Genomic DNA, 23,993 nt, shown 5'->3' with positions numbered 1-23,993 from the left:
CAAAGTTAAACACTGACTGAAAAAATGAACCTTGTGATTTACAACGTGATTCTTTACGCTTATTTATTCGACACTCAAAAGTGTTCTTGGAAATATTCCAAAGTAAATATTTTTTTAAATTTTATTTTGTCACAACAGTATACACAAGCATCAACATAAATCAGCAAAATATCATATAAGCATATATATGAGCAAAAGTATGTAATAATTTTATTAATTTGATATAATGAAAGGAAACATTAGGACAGGAACGGTAGGCACTTTTGTGCTCTTATGCACGCCCCTTATATCGTTGAGGATTGGAGCCTTGCAACAGATCAATCCGTTTCAAAATTGTATGGAAGTGAATCCCGTTAAAACAGTAGCTCTTCCTCCCAAAAAAGAGCTCCCAAATTGGTAGCTTAACCAACCTAACCCTTCCCATGCGCTGCAAGCCCATGCCACAGTCCGCTGTACAGGCGCGGCATAAACGAGTCGCATTAAATGAAAGGAGTGGCTTAATGTAAATACCCACGCTACGTGCTTGAGCGTCTACCTTCCGCGTTTTATATTAGTTTTGGTCCTTGGAAAGGTGTGAAAGGAAGTGCTTGTGTAATTCTGAGACTCCACTGAATGGGGATTGTGCTTCCATCGCTTAGTATTTGTCTCCATTTATAAAGAGATCTTTCTAAAATTTGTCTGAGTTCGCAACGCTTTCTGTTCTGAGACGCTGGTTCACTTTCATTTTAAATTCAGAATGTAAATACGCTCTCTGGATTTTATGTGGTTTTTCAATGCGTTTGGTAAATTTCCTCGTTCCAGATTCTACTGCAATTGTTCTAATCACTGCGCGATTGCAGGGTTTTTTTTAGGTGAAATTGGAAGGTAAATGTAGCTGGAATTTCTCTTGCAATTTACTTTCTATTCAGCATTTGGCCTCAGGCAGGGTAAAACGGCAGTAGTTCTCTCCTCAAAACCATTAATGTTCCTTAATAGTGTTTTCAGGATCAGAGATGTGCCAAAATAAATTGACCCACCTTGGGCAAACCAAGTTATGTTAGGGTCTCAAAATAATCCACTGGATGTTCCCAGAATTAAAATGTTCACATTAGAATTACCATTTGGTTCCACAGGATTTGCACTCATAAGCCTGAATAAATAAAATTTAGCATTTTCCTGCTTGAAGGTCCTCTCACTTGGAAGCCCATTTGTTGAAAGTGCAAGTGGGAGTACTAGGCTGCCTCTCCCTCCTAATTCCAAATGCTATTAGGGAGGTGGATTTAGCCTGTACTTAATTTCTGATCTTCAAACTAGTTTCCCCCAGGTAATTACAGTGTAGATGGAGTAACAGGCTTTTGCTTATAATGCAAGGAAGTACAGAAGCAACAAGGAGGAGTTGCCTAAAGTCTTGCATCTTACTTTCCTAGAGTTGGGCTGAAGGCAGTGGCTCCAAGAAGGAAAAATGAGGTTTATTCAGATGTCAAGAGGTTCATCTTGATGGCGGTCTGTCAAAATTATCCCTCTCCTCATAATTTTTAATAGATCCTTTCCAGAATACTTAATCCAACAGAAACCTCCCTTATTTGATCTGGGATTAAGTTCCTGAAGTTATATGGTAGTATATATCAGACCCTAAATAAGATTACTGGTATTTTTATGCCATGTTTCTGAATTTGTACAAATACCGGATCGTCTCAGAAATTTGTTTTAAAGATTAGTTGATAACCTGGATGCAACTTTGAGCTGGCAAATAAATTATACTTGAGAAATCAGTTAATTCCTTATTCTCTTTGTATACTGTAAAAGAAGTCCCTGCTTTTTAAATAAAACATACACAGTTCAACACCTCCCCCGCCCATGATTTTGAATGTTTGATTTCTTTCTAAAATATCCACTCTGCAGCCCACACTCAGTATTTCACTATCTGCACAAAAGTTACATGTTATGTCATGTTATATACATGTTATATATATGACAACATGTAACTGGTGTCAGCATCTTTAAAGAGCAAGAGTCTTTCACATGCTCAGGAAAACTTTGGACCTACACAACTGGTATAAAGAATAACAAATGTGCCTCACTGTATAAGTGTTGCTTTCCCAGCATGAAGATATATTTTATATGAAAACATGTTTGTTTTTGCTAGAAGTTTCTTTTGCAATCCATATGACGTTACTCATTATTTTAACGATCAAAGAACAAATTTTCACAAAGGCAAACCTAATGTGCATTTTTCATATTTATTTTTCAATTCAAAGACCATGGTGCTTAATCTAAGCAATAAACAATATCTTAATATCAGTATTGTTTAAATTATCAATCATGCAACTTCTCATAAAACATACAAAGCCAATAGAAGAAAATTTCACCTTTTATGAAACATAAGAAGAAAGCTATCTTCATCAGGGCCAAGAAGTTAGTTGATTGAAGAATTCAAAGTAAAGTAATTAAAAAAAATAAGAAGATCTACCTAGTAATTTAAAGGTTTTCCCCATCAGCCCAAGAGAAGTTGCAAATCTAAATTCTTCCATTCAGAGATATTCAGTTCACATACATATTTTATTAAATAAGCAATACATAGCACAAGCAGCTTGTCCTCCTCAATCTGCCTCCTTAGGAAACTTTTCTCATTTCAATCCCTTGTAATCATTAACTATTTCCTACCAAAATCACAGAAAAGCTATACTTGTGTCCATCCCATTACTGTTTGCATGCTTTATGAACAGACATTCCTTTCATCCTATATGTAAAAAAATCAAAGGAACACCTGAGAGTCAGATCAAAAAGTGTAAACCGTTTAGGTTCAAATCCTTACAGTATTTATTTCAGGAGGATATGGGCAGAAATTTCCCACAGATTCACGAGTCCTCTGTTTTGATTAATGGAGACATAGGAAGTTATTTTCCTTAAATATCATTCATCCATATTTTTGTCTTTTTCTTTCTTTACATATTTAGCAAAACTTTCTATCAGGTATTTAATTAATCTATCAGTATGTAATTAAGCTGAAGAGTTGTTAAAATATTGCTTTTTTAAGGACTTCAAACTGGTTTAACACCTGGGTAGAGAAATCAGGAATACTGCTTGTGAGAGCAGTCTTTACTCCTATGAAACACTGCTGGCTGGTAAAAGTCTACAAAAATATTTTTTTAAACACTCAGATTTGTCTTGATCATCTACCCTTCAAATAGCTTGAGCAGTCACTATCATTATTTTTTCTCTAAAGAATTATGCAGTATAAACAGCTACACATTTAGTATTTTTAGTCACATAACCAATTGTTCTGCTTCTAACAAGGAAATAACCAGAAAATAATGGAATTGTGGGGTTTTCATGGAATCTTCTAATGAGGAGGACAGAGTTTTCAGATAATGTCAGTGTTTTGCAAGATACACAACATTAAATGTGGGATAAAAGTATTGCTTAACCAGAAGAGAAGTAAATTAGAGAACAAACAACCTACTTTGTTGTTATTGTTGCTGTTGTTGTTGTTACTGCTAACTCCAATTATATTTCTGGAGCATAATCACTTCTTTTCTCCTATCTATAATCTGGCATTCACCCGTTTGGGGAAAAACATTTTAAAATAAAAAATATTCTAATGCCTGAGCTGTAGGATAATACAGATGGTAGGAATTATAATGTACTAAAAAATAAAAGTGAAGCCATCTTGGCTCTGCTTAGGACAGAAGGGGGCTAAAAGCTGCTGGTGCCAGTTGCTCTTAAGTTTTTTAATGCACAAGTGAAAAAGGTTTAGTATGGGTTCCCATACCAATCACCCTGATTCTGCTGCAGCAACTCAGTGACAACAAGATTCATGTCACATTTATGTTTCTGCAACAGATGGAGATTAACTTGTCTGTCACAGAAGCCCATTTCATGTAGGTGAGCCAGAAATGAAGCCATATGATTTTCAGTGTTTACAGAAGCAGCCTGGAAGGATGAAAAGTATGGAAATATCAATATAAAGAGGAAACACATATAAATGCAAAGTTGCATAAAGCAAACATTTATGTACACCTCAGATACTCAGATAAGAATTCTCCAACTACAGTCATCCCAGTAAAATTTAAATTGGAATAATTTCTACTATACTCAGTATTATTTTCCTTATTTGTAATAATTCACTATATTACCCAGTTATTATCTTTGCATTCACAAAAACTAGCAACCAGCTTTTTAGATTGCTGTTTCCTTATCTGTAAGGATTAGTTGTGAAACTACAAAATGTAGTTTTATCCTTACTCCTCCATATTTACTCTTATCCTTACTCCTCCATATTTACTTTTAAAATTTATAAGGCCAGGTACTTTAAACAATATGACTTGGTTGCATGCAGCACAAATAATTAAAAAGAAAAAACCCCATCATACAACAGTAATCAAATATATAAATATAAAAAGATGACTAAGCACATAATAAAACAACCAAACGGGGGTTCTCACTCAAATGGCATCTAATGCATCAGAGAATTGCCAGTTCTTAACAACTATAAGACCTGGGACTGTTGTATTGCACGGCGGGGTTGGGGGGATTGTTCCAAAGAGTAGAGGCAGCCATAGAAAAGGCATGTTTCCTGGGTCTCATAAGGTGACAATATGATCTATTTACCTGATCCATGGAGGCTTGCCCAACAAACAATGCCTTGTATGCTGAGGCAGCCACTGATAAGGCCCCTTTCACCAGGCCACCAGCAAGGCTATTTCCCGGGCTATGTCTGCAAATCAAATTGGAGTTAAAACATACAAATATAGGGAAAGGCCGTTTTCCATATCAGATCACTGATCCACCCAGCACAGTATAATGTACTCCAACTACCAATAGTTTCCAATTCAATGACCCAATATCTTCAGTGAACATGCCAGAAACTAAAATTAACATTTTTTGCATGAGTAGTGCAAGAGTAGTGAATGATAGTGAGTAGTGAGATTGTTCTCTTAAAACCATTTGTCTGCTCTAGGTTTTTTTGCCTGAGTGATGGCTTCCTGTTTCAGTAGAGCAGTTTTTTTTAAAAGCCTCAATTAATTTGTTCAACTGTAAGATTAAATCAACATTTCTGAAAAAAGGAAGAAACAAAAGGCTAACTGACACATCAAAAAGCTCACTTAAAAAATTGTTATTCACATCATGATGAAATCTGTTTGATTTTTTTTTTTACCTAGAGGATTCAGGATACATTGATGGGTTATTTATATTTTCTTGAGATGAATCCTCAGAATCATATCTCTGTAATTCTACAAGAAAGTGAAAATAAAAGTACATGAGAGCAAGAACAAAAAAAGAGAGAAAAGAATCCCCCTTTGTGCTCCAGAAGGAACAGAGAATATTCCTACAAAGCAAATTTGTAAAATTTACTGGATTTACTTAATAAAAATAACAATTTGTACATACATATACTTCAAATATACATAAATCTCTGGAGAGCAGCAGTCTATAAAGTGAAGACTTCAGTTAGAAACTACTGCTTACTGTCTATCATATAGAACATTGCAATACAATACCTTCTCTTATTCGGACAGGAACCAACAGAGCTTCGTCTAAAGTTTCTTCTTCAGAACTCTCAGAAAGAGCCCGAAATCTGTTAGAGAAAAACAAACAGATATTCATAATAGTGTAGTGTACATAGTGTAAGCCGCCCTGAGTCTTCGGAGAAGGGCGGGATATAAATGCAAAAAAAAAAAAAGTGTACCAAAAGCCCCATAGAATGAAAATTGGGGTTACTGGTCTGTACTACATGTTCAGGTAAGTTCCGTTATAATATATCTATTATAATATAGTAAAATTCCAGATGGCTTTATCATTTGGATTTATGTGTACATTTTGGCTTGGTATGTACACTCAGAAATCAAGAGAATTCCACTTCTCTTTGGAAGGCTACTTATAATTATAGGAAATACTGAAATCTTAAAGGTTCTGGAATATTCTTAGTTTACTTGGTACCTTATTAGCCGTGGTTCCCCACTCTGAGGGGTCAGTGACACTTCATCAAGGGTCTGAGAGGTAATCAGCATATCACTAGTGCTATTCACTGGTATGTGGCTTGCTTCAGGATTTGCTGGAGCCATGGTAACATTTTCTAAATTTGACTGAGAGAGTGCTGAACTATACATTGACTCGCCCAGAGGACGACTAGTATCAAAACATTCTGGAAGGACCATGATATAATCTTCAGAACCAGAAGATGCCTGACTGCTGGATTCATCCTGAGTATCACTGTCAGCTTCTCCATTTGATTCTTCACCATCTTGCACTGGGGGATCTTCTAGAAGACAGGGAATAGTGTTTCAGTATAAATGTCAACATTGCAATCCTTTCCACAATGCCTTCATCATTCTCTTTGGTAGGTATACCAAAATTACAACCCTCATAAACTAAAAATTTATTCCCCACCATCCAAATCATAGGTAGTCTTCAGTCACCTTCATTTCAAACATGTATCTTAGAGAGGAACAGAAACTATGAATGTGCGTGGGGTGTGTGTCATCAAGTCAGCTTTTGACTTCTGTTCAACTGAACTAATCCCTCCAGTTTTCTTAACAAAGTTTTTCAGAAGTGGTTGGCTATTGTTCCTTCTGATGGCTGAAAGTGACTGGCCCAAGATCACCAGCTGGTTTCATGCCTAAGGTGAGTTTACGACTCCTGATCTCCAGCCTGATGCCTTAATTATTACACCAGACTCTCATAAACTATGAGTAATTTAGTGAAATATTTAACTGTAAATCTCATTATTATGTTACTCTGTTCATCTGATCCAATTTGGGAACTTCCTCATTAAGCCAGATACTTACATTCAATTCATTAACTCTTCAGAAAAACAAAGACTAATCATCAAGCCTTACCGAATTCAGGAGTTGGTACTCTGCGCTGTAATTTCTCTGATACAGAAACAGGGTTAATTGAATCATTGTTCTCTGAGCTGCAGTGGGCAATATCGGAGAGTGTTTGCAGAGAATCTAAATCAACAATAACAAAAAGGAGGAAATAATCAATGGCGCTGGAGGTATTTTCTGAATATGGTAGATTTTTAACAAGATATTTGAAAGCACTCACTATGAAAAAGCTTCTTTTTTTGTGGGGGCTGATGGTCAGGTGCAGCATCTAAGGTGAGGGAACGAATGACTGTTTCACATACAAACTGGGTTCCACTCATGTCTTCCTCTCCTTCTTCTTGGTTTCCTGAATTTTCAGATTTCCCTTTGCTGACTTGAGCACCTGTAGGATGAGATTAAATATTCTTGGCAGTATTTACCAAAATTTTCAGAATAGAGAAAACTATCACAGACACTGAGTTTGCATTTAATCTCTGATACTTCAAGCAGTGAGATACATCAAGAGGAAGCCTGATACCATTCAAGCTACAGGGTTGCAAGAACAGGGTTTTCACAAAACATCAAGAGCCCAATTTGGAAGAGATTTCAGAACCTGCATATTGCAGCTTTTATACAAACATTAGAAATAGTTAAATTTCTAAGTCTATAAAATTTAGATTTTATAGTATTTGAATATAGGCCTAGTAAAAAGACTTATGTTGAGCCAAGAATATTCTGGTTATCAAGGGATGAAGGGTATATTGCAGCAGGGGCTACATTGTAAGAAAAAGGCTGAAGATATAAAATACAAAACTAGATAAATCTGTTGAAAACAGTTTAGATTATCTTGGTCTATAATATAGCTTTAACTAAGTGCATACAACCTTGCAATCATTTGTCAGTGTTTACTGACATAGCTATCACTAAAACTATCTGGTAAAAATTCCAAATTCTAAAGTTAACAGCTTTACAGCAAAATATATCGTCAATAATAAAGCCAATTAAAATGGTTGGTCATTCAGTTCTTAGTTGAGGCTTTTGACCTCTACTTGATAAGGAAACCCAGTGGAAGAACAGGGAATTCTTAGGGCCACCACAGTATTCTCATTGCTTACCAGACAGTAATTTATATGTGATTCTCTCATTCTCTTCTTGTTTCTGATCTAAAACAGTTGTTTTTGGCAGAGAGGTGGAGTCATGGATTTTGTATGGGCTTGGACCTTGTATGGAATCTGGAAAAGCAAGATAAGGATGATACCAAAGGAAGAACCATAACCCACCCCCCCTTTTTTTTTGTATTTCTGAAATTATTTTTAAAGATTCTTTCCATTGCCTCATCTGTAGGAAAGAAAAGTGGTGGATTGGTCAGCAAGTAAGGACTAAACATACCTGGAACCAAATAGAAAGAAATAAAAATTTCCAATAGTTGAGAGAAATGCATCGGCACATGATTAGCTGAGCATCAGTTTATACGGAACTGAAAGGTTCATAAATTTATCCTGTTCAGTTCAACTCTTATTTACAGTCAGGGATAATGTGGTAAATACATCCTAATATGTTGGCCTAGAGTATCAAAGGTAGCAGATGCTGATCCAGCTATATTTACCTTGAGGAAACTAATAAGGAGGGGACTAAGCCTCACAAATTAAAATCTCATTACAGTTCTATACTGTGAGAAACCTCAGAATCTTTCACAATAAGCAAATAGCACATTGCTTGCTTAATAGAGCAGGCAAAACACAGTAATTGCAAGAAACAGTAGCAGATCCAGAAGATTCCAGGAGCTGGCAGGGAATCCCCTACTGAAAAAGTATGGGCCTTAGCAGTCTAATGTCAATTAGACATACTATATTGAGAAAGCAGAATGAGAATGTATTTGCCACAACTTACCAACAGGAGTATTACGAGGGACCTGCTCCAATTCTTGCACTATGTTAATGTCCAGCAATTCAAACGAGAGCAAATCCTAATGGGAAGAAAACAAAATGAACAATTTAATGATAAAGAAAACTTATGGATTTTTTTTCTCTGAACCCATTTTGAATTTTGGTCTGTACCAGACATTTCACCTGGGCTGTGAGAAGATCAAGTGATGGGATGTAAAGCTCTCTAGCACTGACGATTCTTTTCATCTTTGATGAAGCAACTCGGTTGGCCAAATTTACTTCCCCTTTAAATTCTGAAGATCTTTCCTATAGAGAAAAGAAGTAATACTGAAGGATGCTCCAAGGTGATTTTGAGGCAAACTATTTTACTCAGGCACTTCATTGTATTGTTTATACTGCCTTTCATACTACTTTGATCTCCACATTTTCATTTTGTTATTCTATATATAAAAAAGACTGAATCTATTTTAAATATTTAGTATAGAGAATCTGGAATTCTATTTTGTTTAATTCTTCAGTTAAACAAAAATGCAAAATAAATCTGCAAAGTTTACTTCTTCAATACATCCTTGTATTTTCTAAAAAAACCCAAGCAACACTAGTACATATTCTCCCATTGTTTTGCTCATTCAGAAGTTAAATATTATTTTGCTTAAAAAATAATATATTCCTTATATTATTGAGCTGAGAAATAGATGGAACAACCATCTTGCAATTAGTTTAGAATGAAGTTAATAGTATAAATAGATTAGGATGTTTTCCGGATCCTATTTTTGCTTGGAGAACTATCTCATGCAGACTAAACCATTAATCCTGATAAGGTTTGTGATAGTCCTGCAAATGTTTTGGATGAGAACTCTCATAATCTTCAAGATGATTATAACTCGGCTTTCTATGTTATCTGATCAAGATCTCTCTTTTCTCAGTTATACCTTAAAACATTAGGGGTTCAAATTGTTAAAACAAATTAACAGCCCAAAGTTGATTGATTCTAGGAATTTAAATTATTTGAATCAGGAGAGAATATGCACATTAAAGAAGAAGGGCCACTGAGTGGAGACAATACAGATGTAAGGCAAAAAGAAAAAGAAAAAAGAGAGAAGGCAGAGATGTAATAGAATTACAAAATGGGAGAGGTAGAAAAAAATATTGAGAGGGAAAAAAAACATAGTCTTAAATAGATATTTAAGACTATATGAGGGCCTTACCTCTTCTTTGTAAAGAGACCTACTATTCTGGCAAAAGCTAGGCATCAATCTGCCATGGTCAGGCATATTGGAAATAGTGGAAGAAGAGGAGTCAACCACAATACTGCACCAGATCCGGGGTCCAAATTGTTCTCCTTTATGTGATAACCTCCAGTGGGATGTATAGGTTCCTTCTGTTGCTGGAGCTTTAAACTCCACTGAGACAAACCCCTCTTCCCCAGGAAGTAGGGAAGGCACAATCACATCTTTTTTTCCAGAAGACATCAGAGTTATGTTTCCCCACATAAATTTTAGCTGAAATATGAAGAGAAGAGAAGGTAACACCAACACATGCAAGTTTCTCATATTGGTCATGAATAAATGTTTTTAGGCCTTATGTCCTATAAGACTTTTTTAAGTAAATGTTGGTAAACAGAGACTCAAACTTCCATTCTGAGTTGAGCTTCATTCTGTGGCTCTCAGGCACTACACAACACAAAGAAAAATTACTGTGAAGAAGACATCAGAATCCGGCATTTAAATATCTGGGACTATGACATTGAAGCCCACCTCTCAAAAATCTCTAGGGCTGCAGAGAGAAAGTTATTAGAGCCATTATTTACTGGAATAGTAGAAAAAAAAACATTAGCACGACTCAGCCCAAAACATGCAACAAAGTACTACTGCACTTTACGAAGTACCGTCCCCAATATTGATGGCAGGAAGAACTAAAGGAGATGAGCAAAGGGAGCAGGCTCAATGCCAAAGCTAGACCTTTGCATGTATTTTTACAAATTAAATATTGAAAAACACCTTGGTATCTGAACTCCATGTCATATTGCCTGTGTTCCTCATACGCCAATGCTTCATGAAGATAATCTTTGGTGGGAGGCGAGTTCCGTCTGGTAAATTCTCATCTACAAAGGCAGCACTCAGTGTGGAGACAACTGGGCATCGCCGCAGAGAACTGTAAAACGGAGGAAAACGGAGACAAATCAGTAAAATTTCAAATCTGCAGGCTCATTAGCCATTCTAAGTAGGTAGTCTAGGAGCAGTAGCCCAACACACCTAGCTATCTAGGAAGCTAGTCTAAAATGTATCAGGGATTATGAATTTACATACTACTGAAACTCTAATTCCTGTAATCTTTAACTAGGCAAAACAGACCATCATAGGGCAACCATTTTTGAACCAAGGTACCTCAACCGGCTAACCTACAGAAGGCTAATCTGAGACCCACTGTGATATCCAGGAGACAAGACAAAGTTGTCCTCTGCCCTTTGTTTTATTTTGATTCACTATACAGGCTGGGTAGACTGATCCCTACCACTGGCTGCTGGAATGTGGTTAGTCATGGTAAAGCTGGCAGGAATTCAAAGTCATTCCCACTTCCAGAGTTTTTGCTCTGTTTCTCTGTTAAGGAAGTATCTCTGAAATGATGACCCAATAAATTGCAATTTATCTAATAGTCTGTTAAAACTATATTTTTAGAGAAGTAGGAAGTTAAAGACACTGAAAATACTAGAAATGCACAAATCATGAGCTGGCTAGAAAAGGAACTCATAGTCCACTAAAAGCCAAAACAGAATAGGCAGAATGTGCTTTCCAAACATAACCCAGGTCTAGGCTTGCTTACAGAAGTGTACTGGATTGTAGCCTCTCAGAGTTTGCAGCTGGCAAACCAGTGTGGTCAAGAGCATGAACTGATTTCCACAGATTAAATTTTTGATGCAATTTAAGCTGCTTCTTGAGTTCCCGTGTTTCAGCTTTACGCTGCTTCTTTGCTCCTCGTAAACGCTGCTTTTCTGTTTTCAGGAAATGCTTGTCCACCTGCTTCTGGAATCTGAACAATTAGAAATAAGGTATTAATTCTGCTTCTCCCCTATTAAAAAATATATGGAGCTGGATGCCCCCTAAGTTAGCCGGACAATCTATGATTAGAGGACCACTGGCAATAAACAAGCATCCTTTTCGTGACATCCAAATACTATTGTCGGTTGCCATCTTTTCAGCAGTAAAAGTCATTTAAAGAATCTGCTTTTTTCCTAGGCTTAATAAAACAAAGCAAAATAAATACAGCACCTCTGTTACCCCCGAAACAAAGCCCTTATCTATCAGAAATTCTGGCCTTTGTCCATTTCAGTAGGGCATCTACAACCATCATCCAGTTCTCCCTGAACAACAGAGTATTCCCTTGTTGTTAAAATGTTAGCCTGCCTCTTTTCTACCTAGGCTTAAATCAGATTCTAATTTTGTCCAATATCAAGATGGAGCCTTTGCCATTTCAAAAGAACTAATCTACTAGAGGTGAAAGAAAGGCATGGAGACAAACCAAATGTTGAATTTCCCATGTTAATATGAACTTAGCTATATCTTTGATTCCTCCATGAGGTTTACTTACTGTATGTTATTTTCATTATCATGAGCACTCTAAACATAAACAATTCAAGGGGAGTCACAATAAAAGCAAGGAAGTTGGTTGCTTACCTGATTTGCTCTGAAGTGACAAGAGATGATGACAGCTGTCCGAGACTCTTTGTGTCTGAAATATGGCAAGTGGGCCTCCGCAGTTTTAGAAAAACATGGTCAGGGTCATGGAAATATAACCCTGCTTCACACAATTCACAGATGTTATAGGTTGGGCAAACACTGGGAAAATAAGAAAGGCAATGTGGTGAATTACTGATCTGTTTCCGCTATTAACTATTTAGTTATCTGCTAAAATACTTTCCCAGCTGTGCTGATATATTGAGATATATCAGTGTATTTATAAGTACAATATATTTGGATGAAATTTTAGGGGAAGATATAAAAGCAGAATTATGAACCAGTGAAGCTTCTGTAAGGAAAATAAAACCTTAGATTTATTTTTCTCAAATGTTGTTTGAAAAACAGAATAGGGAGGGGATTTATAAGCTTTAAAAAGTGTTAATAAACAGTTACTTTTCTCTGCAGAACACTTTGTGTGGACATATATTCCAGCTGCCAAGATCAAGGAAAAGAACCTTTTATCCTACCGCATCAGCCCTTTAAGCTCCCACACTTCTGCCCTTCTGAAAGTGTATAAAAACCTGGTTTTGCCAGTTGGTTTGTGGCCTTATGGGGACATGCACCACTGAAGACTGATGAGGTAAAAGAATATCCGTGGGCTGCCCATCTCCTTGGTTCTAAATTTTTATATAGTGTTTTAAATCTTAATTATTTTTGTATTTATCTTTTCATTGTCTGCAAACCGCCCAGAGTTGCTTTATCAATAAGAGGGGCAGTAAATAAACTCTCTCTTAGAAAACTCCTATAAGCAAACTTTCTTGCCAAAACAGGGAAGTAATAAGAAATCAGAATGGGAAGAAAGGTTAGAATGGCTAATAGTCCTGAAACTGTTTAAAAAAAATTCTTTCTTTTTAGAGCCCCTTTATGGTTGGGTAAATTTTGGTAGTTCCTGAAGAAGTGCAGCTGCAGTAAAAAAATGTTATTGTTTCAAATTGTGTCCTAAGCTATTTTCTGTATTAACAAAATATAAACTGCTCAAGCTATGTGATTAGAGCAGCATTAGTCTCAGTAAACAAATCAAAAATATAAATGAAAACAGCTCCTTTTGCCAATGTAGTATCGTGCAATATTTATTGCCCAATTTCTCTCTTTTTGTTTTTGCTAAAGAAGGAAAATGGAGCACAGGTAAAATATAATATTTTTTAAAGCAGAAATGCTATTGAAAGGAAGAATGTGAAAATCACTGATGTTCCTCTCCCAACTACTCAAGAAATAGCACTAACTACCTTTGAGTCCATGAGATATCCCTACATAATGATATCCCTACATATATCCCTACATAATGATTAGAACATTTTTGTTTAAATCAGGGGCCTCCAACCTTGGTCCCTTTAAGACTTGTGGACTTGAACTCCCAGAGTTCCTTAGCCAGCAACAGTCACTAGAAAACCTCATTATACCGATTTCTAACCTCCTGGAAAACCATGGAAATTTGCATTTTAATCCCCTAGTCCTACCTGCACTGATAGCGAATCCCCACTATGGGCTTTTGACAATTATTACAGGAGAGCAGCCAGTCATAGGAATTGCCCTGCACCAAAGAACTTGCGGGAGTTTGGTGTCTTGAAGTGTTCATGGACCTTGGAAGCTGGTTGGTAAGAAGCAGCTTGTCATTCAACTTTTGATCCAGCATTTTAACAGTGTCTTGAACAACTTGCTCCCGGAACTGCAAAAGGAAAGGAAGAGAGAAAGAAAAGCAACCTGAACAAGTGTCTATTGGCTTTTAGTTTCTTGCTCTGATCTCTATTCCCAGAACTGATGCATGCACTCCACTAGAATGGACAGGCAGCGAGTTGGTTTGAAGAAAAATAGTATTGCATAAAATATACACTTTAATAATTTGGTGTATTTGTAATTTGGCAACCACCCTTACATGCCTTCAGTTATCACATACTAACCATGAGAGGTGAATGTATTGATTTTACCCACCTCCTGACCACACTACACTAAGCTGGACAAAACTGCCCTCTTAAATCAACTAGGAAATTTGGGTTTAGCCAATTTGGATCAAATATCAGTTTGTGGGTGAAGCTCTATCCATGGTGAATAATATCCTTTTCTTTACTTGTAAAGAAAGAGGTATTATTCTCCAACTCTCTTTGAATCACCCCCCCTACCCCGAAGCCCTTTCTGAAGGCCTCTTGCATAACAAGACAAATAGAAAAGAAACCACATTCACCTTTTCCAAGTAGCTTGTGAACCATTCAGGAGGGACCTCACTGTGAAGGTGCTCACTCTAGAGATTAAAAAAAACAAAAAACGCTAACAGCAAAACTTAACATAACTTCTTTGTACCTATTCATATTGAATTTGGCAAGACTGAGAGAATAAATAAAGGCACTCTTCAGACTTTGCCATGTTGTTTGTTTGTTTGGTATTTTTATTTAAAAATAAGGCCAGGCTTGCCACTAGAAACAATGTCATTGTTCTGGCAGAACAGAATGTAACCTGGAGTTTGATATTCAACGGGATGCTTGGAAGTTTGCAAATATGTTCAGTCAGCCCAAAATTTTCAAAGCCCAAAGCAAAACCTCTCCTATTACTTCTAATAGCCAAGAATACTGGTCGATTTCATAAAACTCTGAGGATCTTTTAGCATTATTTAACACAGCATTATTTAAACAGTATTATATCTTTGATATATCCACTTTGCATATAGTGGATTACTAACTGGTTAATTAAATGTAGCTGAATATTTTGATAATACATTTTGCTAGTGGTTTTAGAAAATAGCTTATGATTTCTTCAGCTTTTTACTACTTTAAAACTTTTAGCAAAATATATATTTAGGGGGAGGAGCAGCAAATTCAGTTAATAATTTGTAAGAAACAAATCTTTCAAACAAGTCTGAAATGTGAAGAATGGTTATGTACTTCAAAAACCAGGAAAATATTTACTCTTCAGAAAAAAAGCATACAGTCCACTCAATACCTAAAGATAAAGGTTGATTAAAACAGAATGAAGCATTGCCACACTATAATGCAATTAAAATCGTAACTTTTTGAAGTTGAGATAGAAAGACCCAAAAAGAAAAACACGGTGTTAATGGATAGTTGACAGGATAGTTCTAGATGCCAGAAAACACATCTTTTTACTTCTACCTGTATCCTTTTTGTCTTTCTTTTAGTATCTGTGTCTTTTATGAGAGTTTGAGAAAATGCAGCCTTCTTTTTAACTTCTGGAACAAATGGTTCCTCAGATGTCCCAAAGATCAGTCCTGAATTCCTGCCTGAAGGAACTCTTAATTCATAGACATTTATCTGGAGCCGACTGCCTTGTTTCATTGCAATCTGGGGGGAAAAAACCCCTTTCAGTAAAGTTACTTATACATAGTCATTCTAATAAATTACATGCCATTTTAAAAACAATCCTTTCTTTCTAAAGTAACATATTTTTTCTAAAGTAACAAAATATTAAAATTTTAAAAAAATAGCATTGTGACAGGTTGAAGTGCTTAGCAGAAGGAAAGCAGATGATCTGCACTAAGGTCGTAGTTTTCTCAGGACAAGACCATAAGCACCAAGACAAAATGGGAAAATTCTAGAAGGTACTTTTATTGTGGAATGTATATGTCTTAGATGTAGAATATAAAAGACAGGAAAAGCTGAAAAAAGTATTTTTTAAAATTGCAAAATTGACCTCTGATCAAGCCAGATGGATGTTGTATCAGTAACGGATCTTTTCAAACTCAACATATATGGAGCTTTTCCTAATTTCTAAGGCCCAAAAAGATAAAACCAATTTCCTCTTTTATGTAATTATTTCTATATTCACTTCACTTTTAATTTCCTAGAAATTTCCTCAATGGTCTTCTCATAACCACAACTGGGATACTAAGTGGTTTTGCCAAAATAGCTCCTATGACTTCTACATCTGGGACAAGAGAGCTAGTACCCTTTACAACCAGACAGATATCCATCATCCAGGAATTAGACCAGAAAAGAGAATCTAAACTCTCTAAATCTAAAGTTAGGAATCAAACCTTTGGGAATGGAAATAGTAATAATAATCTTTCACATAGAATAAATGACAAGGACACAATCACAACTTTTATTAAAAATCAGAAATGTTGCAAAACAAAGAAAGACTGGGTGCTTAAAATCTAATGTGGAAATTAACAGAATAACCATAAGAATGTGGAGAAAGTAACATAAAAACTGAAGCACTTATATGTATTCTGACCCAACTGAAGAGGAAGGTAATACAGGAGTAATTTGCTATTGTCCAGAGAATAACTCTTTACGGCAAAGTAAACAAACAGTATTGACTAAAAAGAATTTCAGTATCTTGGAATTGGACTAGGATGGACTAGTTTAAATGATTTTATTGGTTGATATAAAATCTCAGACACATCAAGAAATTTAAAAGACTTGATTTGTACTGCTATAAAAATAACCCTTCAAAGCTAAGCTAATCCATTACCTTAACAGCCTCTTGATATTCCTCTAAATAGAGAGACAAACAAACCGTGGTTAATATTAACATTATCATGTCCAGAATTGTATTTGTAAATAAATTACTATATTTTAATCACATTTGGTAATTCCTTCTTATTCCTTGATACAGATTTCAAGGAATTATATCTCCGAATATAATTTGAAGTTTAGGAAAGAAAAATTAATACACCCTGCAGGACTTGCTATAGCGTTTTATTATGGTGTACAATCCATCCTATTAATTTCATCTCTTCAAATGTAATGTAATTCTATATTCAAACTATTTAAAAGAAAGGAAAAAACCCAAGAAGAATCACATATCCTGGGTAGTATGAGCAATCCGCATTTCAGTTTTGAATTAATTTTGAGAAAATTTAAATTAGCATTGAACTTAATAAACTTTACATAATAGGAAGTGACTGAATAAAGAGCTAAAGATTTCATTAGGTTCAGCCTCCTCCTTAAAAGACTACTAAACAAGCTGCAGATACAAGCCTCATTCTAATATAGAAATAGACAAATGCTGGTTACTAGATAATCACCGAATACAGTTTTTACAGGGGAGAAACAAGGCATGATATGTTGTTTACAAAAATATACTTCAGTACTATTAAGTACTTCTATGTGTCCCTTATTTAGATCGCTACCACAGCAGGACTCCTCAGCAGATTCTATGTGTTAGCCAAAGGCAACTTACCTGCAGTGTTGATGGATACCTGTGAAAAGAAACCAAACCATGAAAGGAGGCTTTTAATTGCTGCTTATAATATTCGTAACAGGATTTTTCACGTGAACATTACAGAATAGATTAGCTTCTGACATCATAGTTATTACAGACATTTATTTTTTTATTAAAAAGATCTCTCCCCCCGCCATCCTGCCTTCCTACTAAGAAACTACATAGTTCAAAGTAAAATCAACAAGGCCATACAAATTAAGACTACAGAAAACGTTATTTAAACAAATATTGCTGGTTACACCATATTCAAATGTAGTCACTTTCTCTCCCCCGGCTCAAATATGCTGCCATCTCACTGTTATGGGTAATCATTTTGAAGATGACTGGTATAGATACATCACAGAGCCTACCAGTCCATCCCAACTTGGTGTTCCCTGGATGCCCCAGCCAGAGTTCTATGTTAGGTGGGAATTTTGAAAATTGTAATATAACTCATATCAGGAGGAAACCTTCTGTACAACTAAAGAATAAATCACTCCTCCTCCCACAAAAATATTTTCTGTCGGACTTATTTCTCAAGAGTGGACAAATTTGGAGCAAAACGCATGTACATTTTTCTTCTTTTAGACACACATTATTGGTCTTTTCCTAATTTCAAGAGCAAACTATTTTTAAAGCATTGTTATCAGGGGAAGGAGGGCAGGATTCAAGAAGTGTCCTTATTTCTTTATAAAGACGTAATTCGTTAACCCTTGACTTACAACTCTTTGTTCAGTGACCCTTCAAAATTATGATGGCACTGAACAAAGGGACGTACAGCTCCTGCCCAAAGTTCCAACCACTGCAGCACTGCCAGTCACATGATAAAAACCCGGACTGCAAGGATCACATCCTTATGATTACAGATTCACTGCCACTCCCACCCCAATGGGAAAGCGAAAGACCCAGGCATGATGGGACAGGAAAAAGGCTGACACATCTCAGGAATGGTAGGAGCAAGGAGGCGGCTTATGTGCTGGTGTGCCTAGCTGGCTGAGGTCTTCTGGCTATGGCAGGTTTCTGTCCATACCTTTAGGTAGGCCTAACAACCTGAGACTTCCAGGTATGATGGTAGAATGAGGCGGCCCAGGCCTCTCAAGAGTGGCAGGGGAAAGGGAGGAAGTCTGTGAGTCAGTGGGCTTAGCTAACTGCAACCTCATGACCCGCAGATTTCCATATGTTGGTAGGTGCCAGGATTCCCAAGGCCTTCATCACCCCTTGAGGCACTGCTGGGATTATGATCATTGAGGCAGTTACTTGAATGTCTTGCTTTATGACCATAATTTATGAAAAAAATTTCTGAGCTTTATTGTGGTCGTAAGTCAAAGACTATCTGATTATTATTTTTTAAAAAATACCTTTTCAATCCTGAAGAGGTAAGCAAGCCTCCAGAGAGATGTCAGAAAAATTAGATAATCTGTGAAACTATCTATTACACAATACAGACCAAATATTGACTGGAAGCTATTTTGCAAGGAGAAAAAAAGCTTCTTTATAAAAATATATGAAGTTCTTTTTAGTGTTCTATTCTTTCAAAAGTACAAGGATACACTTTTTACTTTTAAAATGAAGCCTTCATAGGAATATAGAAATGCAGTACCTCATCATGGTCCTCATCTAGGTATTTGATCTGGATATTCTTCAGTTCAAATGAGACTTTCACCTACAACAGAAATTATCCATATTGAAATGGCTCAGCTCCACGATGACAGAGAAACAGGCAGCTATGATTAATCCTTTTTATTGATATTTCAAAAGTGTAAATGAAGCCAAGAGCAATTCTACTCCTCCATGTCAAATCCAAGGTTTATATATATTTTGTACTTAAAAGAATCAAAGCTTTGCATCCCAGTGAATAAGTCTATAAACTGTTTAGAATATTTTGCATATATGTATCTTGTCCATTAATCAAAATGTGACTTTGGCAATCTTAATTTCCCCTCCCCAATAGACTTGAGTTTTCAACCACATTGCAGACCTACTAAAAATAAATCAAGTAAATAATTTCTTCTAACAGACCCACAGAATAAAACTAAAATTCTTAATATATAGTACAGCACAGTACAGTAAAAAGTAGAGTATTTTTTTGTGAAAAAAATGAGTATACACAAATATACTAGCAAGTTAAATATTTCCACACAAAAGGCAAAGCAACCTTATGTCAATATTGAATTAAACCACTTGCAGCAAAAACATGCAAGTTCATGCCCATTTTTAAATACTGTCCACAGCTGCTCTAAATTTACATTTAATCTTGATTAGAGTAATACTTTCCATTTCTTGTAATGTTAAATGCTGGTCCAAAAACATCTCAGATCTACTTTCTGCAAATATATAAAAAGCAACTTGGAGGTGCAAGCAATCTTGTTTGATCCTGAACAGACTGTAATTCAATCCCATCCACTTTCTGCTATGAAGCACGGATTTGTCAGTGAACAAATAACTTCAGCAAGAACTATTCACTTACAAAGAACATTAAAAAATGAAGAGAATACTATTGGGAGCTCGGATATATTTTTGATGATCATCTGGTAGCCTATACCAATTATTAGATTAGTGTGTAGATTTGATTACTAGAACGTTGTTGTTCCTTGTCACTAATCTTGCACTTATACAGCTCTGCATAAATTGAGGGAGAAAGTTGAAGCTGTAAAAGATGTCAATGTCGGCTGGCGGCCCCCAGGAGTAGGGCCTTCTCTGTTGGAGCAGCGACGCTCTGGAATGAACTTCCCCCTGGCCTACGCCAAGTGCCTGATCTTCGGACCTTTCGCCGTGAGCTAAAAACATACTTATTTATTCAAGCTGGACTGGCATAATGGTTTTTTAACATTTTAAATTGGGTTTTATTGTGGTGGGGTTTTAAATTTTTAAAATTTTAAATTTAAATTTTTATACATTAGCCTTTTTGTAATATGCTTTATTTTAATTGGGATTTTAATTGTATATATATTGTGTTTTATTTAGGCTGTACACCGCCCTGAGTCCTTCGGGAGAAGGACGGTATAAAAATTTGATTGATAGATAATAAATAAATAAATAAATAAATAAATAAATAAATAAATAAATGTTATACTAGTTTGACTACTGCATAGCTGGGATACCATAGACATGCAACAGCCAAATTGCCTTCAATCTTTTCCATTCTATGGAATTAATGAAGAGTGGGGAATTTAATGCAATTGCACTAATAAAATGTCCAATTTGCTAATCAAAGGATGGGAAGAAAGCTGAAATCATTCCATGAATGACTAATACTCTTAACATTTTACAGAAACAATCCTCTCAAATTTTATTAATTGTTGATTTACTACTTCAATTACAATATGAATTCTAAATACATATTAGAATTAAACAACAAAGATAGAAAAAAATAACAAATAATTAAAGCTTATTAACAGTCACATTGGGAAAATGGATAAACATTTACAACTCGTCCAAAACATGCATTCAGAGACCACCCTGCTCTAGGGCCTGCTGAAAAAGCCAGATGTTTGTGAAAACTTAAAACAATAAGTGATTTGAAGACAGCAAAGGGAAATATTAAAACTGTTATTGATCAGTAAATCAATTAGGAAAGACCCAACTCACCATGGCTTCCAAATCAGCCCATGCGGTTTTAGATGATACAAGGAAGTTCAAGGTGTTACCTTGGAAGGTCACACTGAAATTTACCTGGGGATCCATTCTGCGAATCTGTGGAAAGAAAATGAAAACATAAATTAAAAAAACAATATAGTTATTCCAAACTTAACTTCTTTTTGAGAGGAACCAAGCAGTCACAATATTTTTATATAACTCAAAGAACCAAAAACCTGGGATTAGAGTCACCTGAATTTTTCTCTTCCTCTCCCCATCCTTCTGAATATTCTCCTAAAGTGTGTTTGCTTATGAGAAAGATAAGAAAACAATGATGAAATTAAGGAAATTTCATCATGTTTTCTGACTGCTAATTGATGTTCATGGATACACTATGTGCTTTGGTTAAGTCAGGTGCACAGTTCTGTACTTTGTTAGGTCAGGTTCACCTAACCAAATACACCAAGATTAAAAAACCCAGAATCATGTATATAAAGTCAAGGTTAATATGGATTAATCATTATGTTAGTCATGCCATACTGAGAATATGGAAAAGATAAAAATCCAAACTGGGTCCAAAAACACCTTTATGATTCTCTGCCCAATAATTTTTTTATAGACAAGAAATAATAGGCAAACATAAAGGCTAACTTATTTTGAAATACTGAAGTTTTGTAAAGGGAAATGTAAAATACAATTTTAAAAATTGAGGCAGAGAGGGATATAATCGTCGATTAGATTCAGTTAAATATCCCTAGATAATAGGGATATTATTTACAATTAGATTTAAAATAGATAAAATAATTTATAGTTTTTAATATTCTAAGATTGAAACAGAACTGTGTACAAATATAGAATATATAATTGCAAAAACGTATACTATTGAAATTTGAAATGGAAGAACAAACAGTTATGGAACTTTTTTTATTGCTACAATATGCCAAAAAGATTTGGCATTATTCACAATGGGGGAATAGCTGAAGATAACGGATAATACAAATCAAGATTGGGAACACTAGAACTTTGCACATATTCGTGTGTTGTAAATACAATCATATCTGCAGTTTGTAATGCTTCCCAGAATGTACATGTTAACTTGTTCTTAGTACAAACCATGTTTCTATATTTGTAATAGTTTACAATGCATTGTATGTAAGGCATGTGGTTTCCCACCATTTTGAGGTAGAAAAGCAAGTATTCTTTAGACATATTTTTATAACTGTTAGGACTATCAACAGAAAAGCAGGTCTACAAAATGTATCCACAGTTATAAAAATAATCACTGTCATTATTCTAGAAGAGATTATTGAAATCACTTCTCCCCACAGAGCCATAGAAGGACAGCTCTGGTTTTAAATTCTATCGAGCTTTATTGTAGGACATGTACCATAAACACCAGTATGTTATATTACCTATAGAACAGTTTCAAAAGAAAAAAAAATATTCTGGAATATTTGAAAGTTCCATACCCTTACAGGAACTTAAAAGTGGTTTATCTGAAATAGTGTGTTTTGGCTACATAATAACTTCACAAACATTCCAGGCAAGCACCATGGGACAACTACCATCTTGAAAATCCTTGGAACAGGAAATTGCATATCATGGGATCTACCGGAAAGTCACCATCTTAACAGGCCTACTTGCTACAGTGCAAAGTATCTAGTTAGTAGGCTATTTCCCCAGGATTAACCGCAGTATTATTAAAACTACGAAAGCACAGGGGGTTGCTGCCTTAACGCTGCAATTATGTGCTTACGTATATGGAGGTAAAAGCATCAAAACGGACGAATGTATGTAGTAAGCATACATAGCATTTATCTCAATATCGCACATTTACTCGAAGGAGAGATTAAGGGCGTTTCCGTTGTGGCTTCGCATTAAAATAGAAATAACCAACTTGTAAAGCCTTAAGAAACAGTTTATTATAACGCGGGAGCCCGGAAAAGTTGCCTGCTGCTGCTGTTGAAGCAACTACCGAAAACGGGTCATTCCGCTCCTCACAGGGACGGGAGAAGAGCCGATTTAGTAACACAAGCGTTTCCTCCCGAGCACAAAAGCTACGCGGTGTCCGCTTCTTCTCCAGGACGGAGCTTACTCCTCGCTTACCAAACGCTCAGCAAACCCTCATCAGTCGGCATCCGCCACCTGGCGCCCTCCAGCTGCACTAAAGCCCGCAACCCATGGGGGGGGGGTTTAAAGCCGAGGCGGCTATTCTACTACCCCGCACGACTGGAGGACGCCTCTCGGGGGAGGCAGCGGACGTGCGGGACGGAACTTACTGGACTGCCCAGCAGGTTCTGGACGTCTGACGAGTGGACCTCGGTAAAGCCCAAGGTTCCACGCTCAGCGTTCGCCATCCCCTCCCCAACGCTATGACGCAAGAAAATCTCAGACCCGTCGACCAGCTCTTGCGACCGCCGCTGCTTAATGCGCCTGGGCCTCGCTCTTTTATACTATTGGCTACCCGCGGGGAGAGGGGCGGATCCCGTTAAAAGAACAACAATAACAAGTAAGGAGATCGACGCATCTCATTACCAGGGGAAAGGATTTCCGGGCCCAGAGCGTGGTAGAGGCCATTTTTACGTGCCGTCTGTGTTGCAACCAGCCAATGAAAAGCCAAGCGTTCGACTGCAGTAGAAAGATCGCGGCGAATACAAAAATCGTCCGAATTCACATTGGATTCCGTGTGAACGTTTTCCTTATCGGGAAGAAATTATCACCGCCTTTTCGAGATTATAGATTTTTTTTAAATTGGCCAAGTCTGATTGGACACACAAGGAATTTGTCTTGGTGCATATGGTCTCAGTGTACATAAAAGGAAAGATACGTTCGTCAAGAATCATAAAGTACAA

At 36.3% G+C, this 23,993-nt stretch overlaps 1 protein-coding gene across 2 annotated transcripts; it reads right to left on the bottom strand.

Annotated features, from left to right (window-relative positions):
- Positions 1 to 2,200: 2,200 nt before the first annotated feature.
- Positions 2,201 to 23,580, bottom strand: NBR1 (NBR1 autophagy cargo receptor). Of its 2 annotated transcripts, none has more exons than XM_058180161.1 (22): positions 23,421 to 23,580; positions 21,154 to 21,258; positions 19,166 to 19,228; positions 17,545 to 17,563; positions 16,834 to 16,856; positions 15,513 to 15,701; positions 14,591 to 14,647; positions 13,869 to 14,077; positions 12,349 to 12,510; positions 11,498 to 11,704; positions 10,675 to 10,828; positions 9,883 to 10,176; positions 8,858 to 8,980; positions 8,679 to 8,754; positions 7,904 to 8,020; positions 7,030 to 7,191; positions 6,819 to 6,932; positions 5,920 to 6,241; positions 5,481 to 5,557; positions 5,138 to 5,213; positions 4,591 to 4,696; positions 2,201 to 3,912 (listed from the first exon to the last, which is right to left on the bottom strand). In XM_058180161.1, the coding sequence occupies exons 1-22, from the start codon at positions 23,496 to 23,498 to the stop codon at positions 3,733 to 3,735; spliced, it is 2,913 nt and encodes a 970-aa protein (XP_058036144.1). In that variant the 5' UTR covers positions 23,499 to 23,580; the 3' UTR covers positions 2,201 to 3,732. The 2 variants fall into 2 exon arrangements, with proteins under 2 accessions (XP_058036144.1, XP_058036146.1); XM_058180163.1 differs by lacking the exon at positions 23,421 to 23,580 and adding an exon at positions 23,248 to 23,414.
- Positions 23,581 to 23,993: the final 413 nt, after the last annotated feature.

This window comes from Ahaetulla prasina, chromosome 4 (genome assembly GCF_028640845.1).
Source record: "Ahaetulla prasina isolate Xishuangbanna chromosome 4, ASM2864084v1, whole genome shotgun sequence".
Taxonomy (NCBI): domain Eukaryota; kingdom Metazoa; phylum Chordata; class Lepidosauria; order Squamata; family Colubridae; genus Ahaetulla; species Ahaetulla prasina.
Note: the sequence above shows the minus strand (reverse complement) of the source record. Positions and strands in the feature narration are given on the sequence as shown.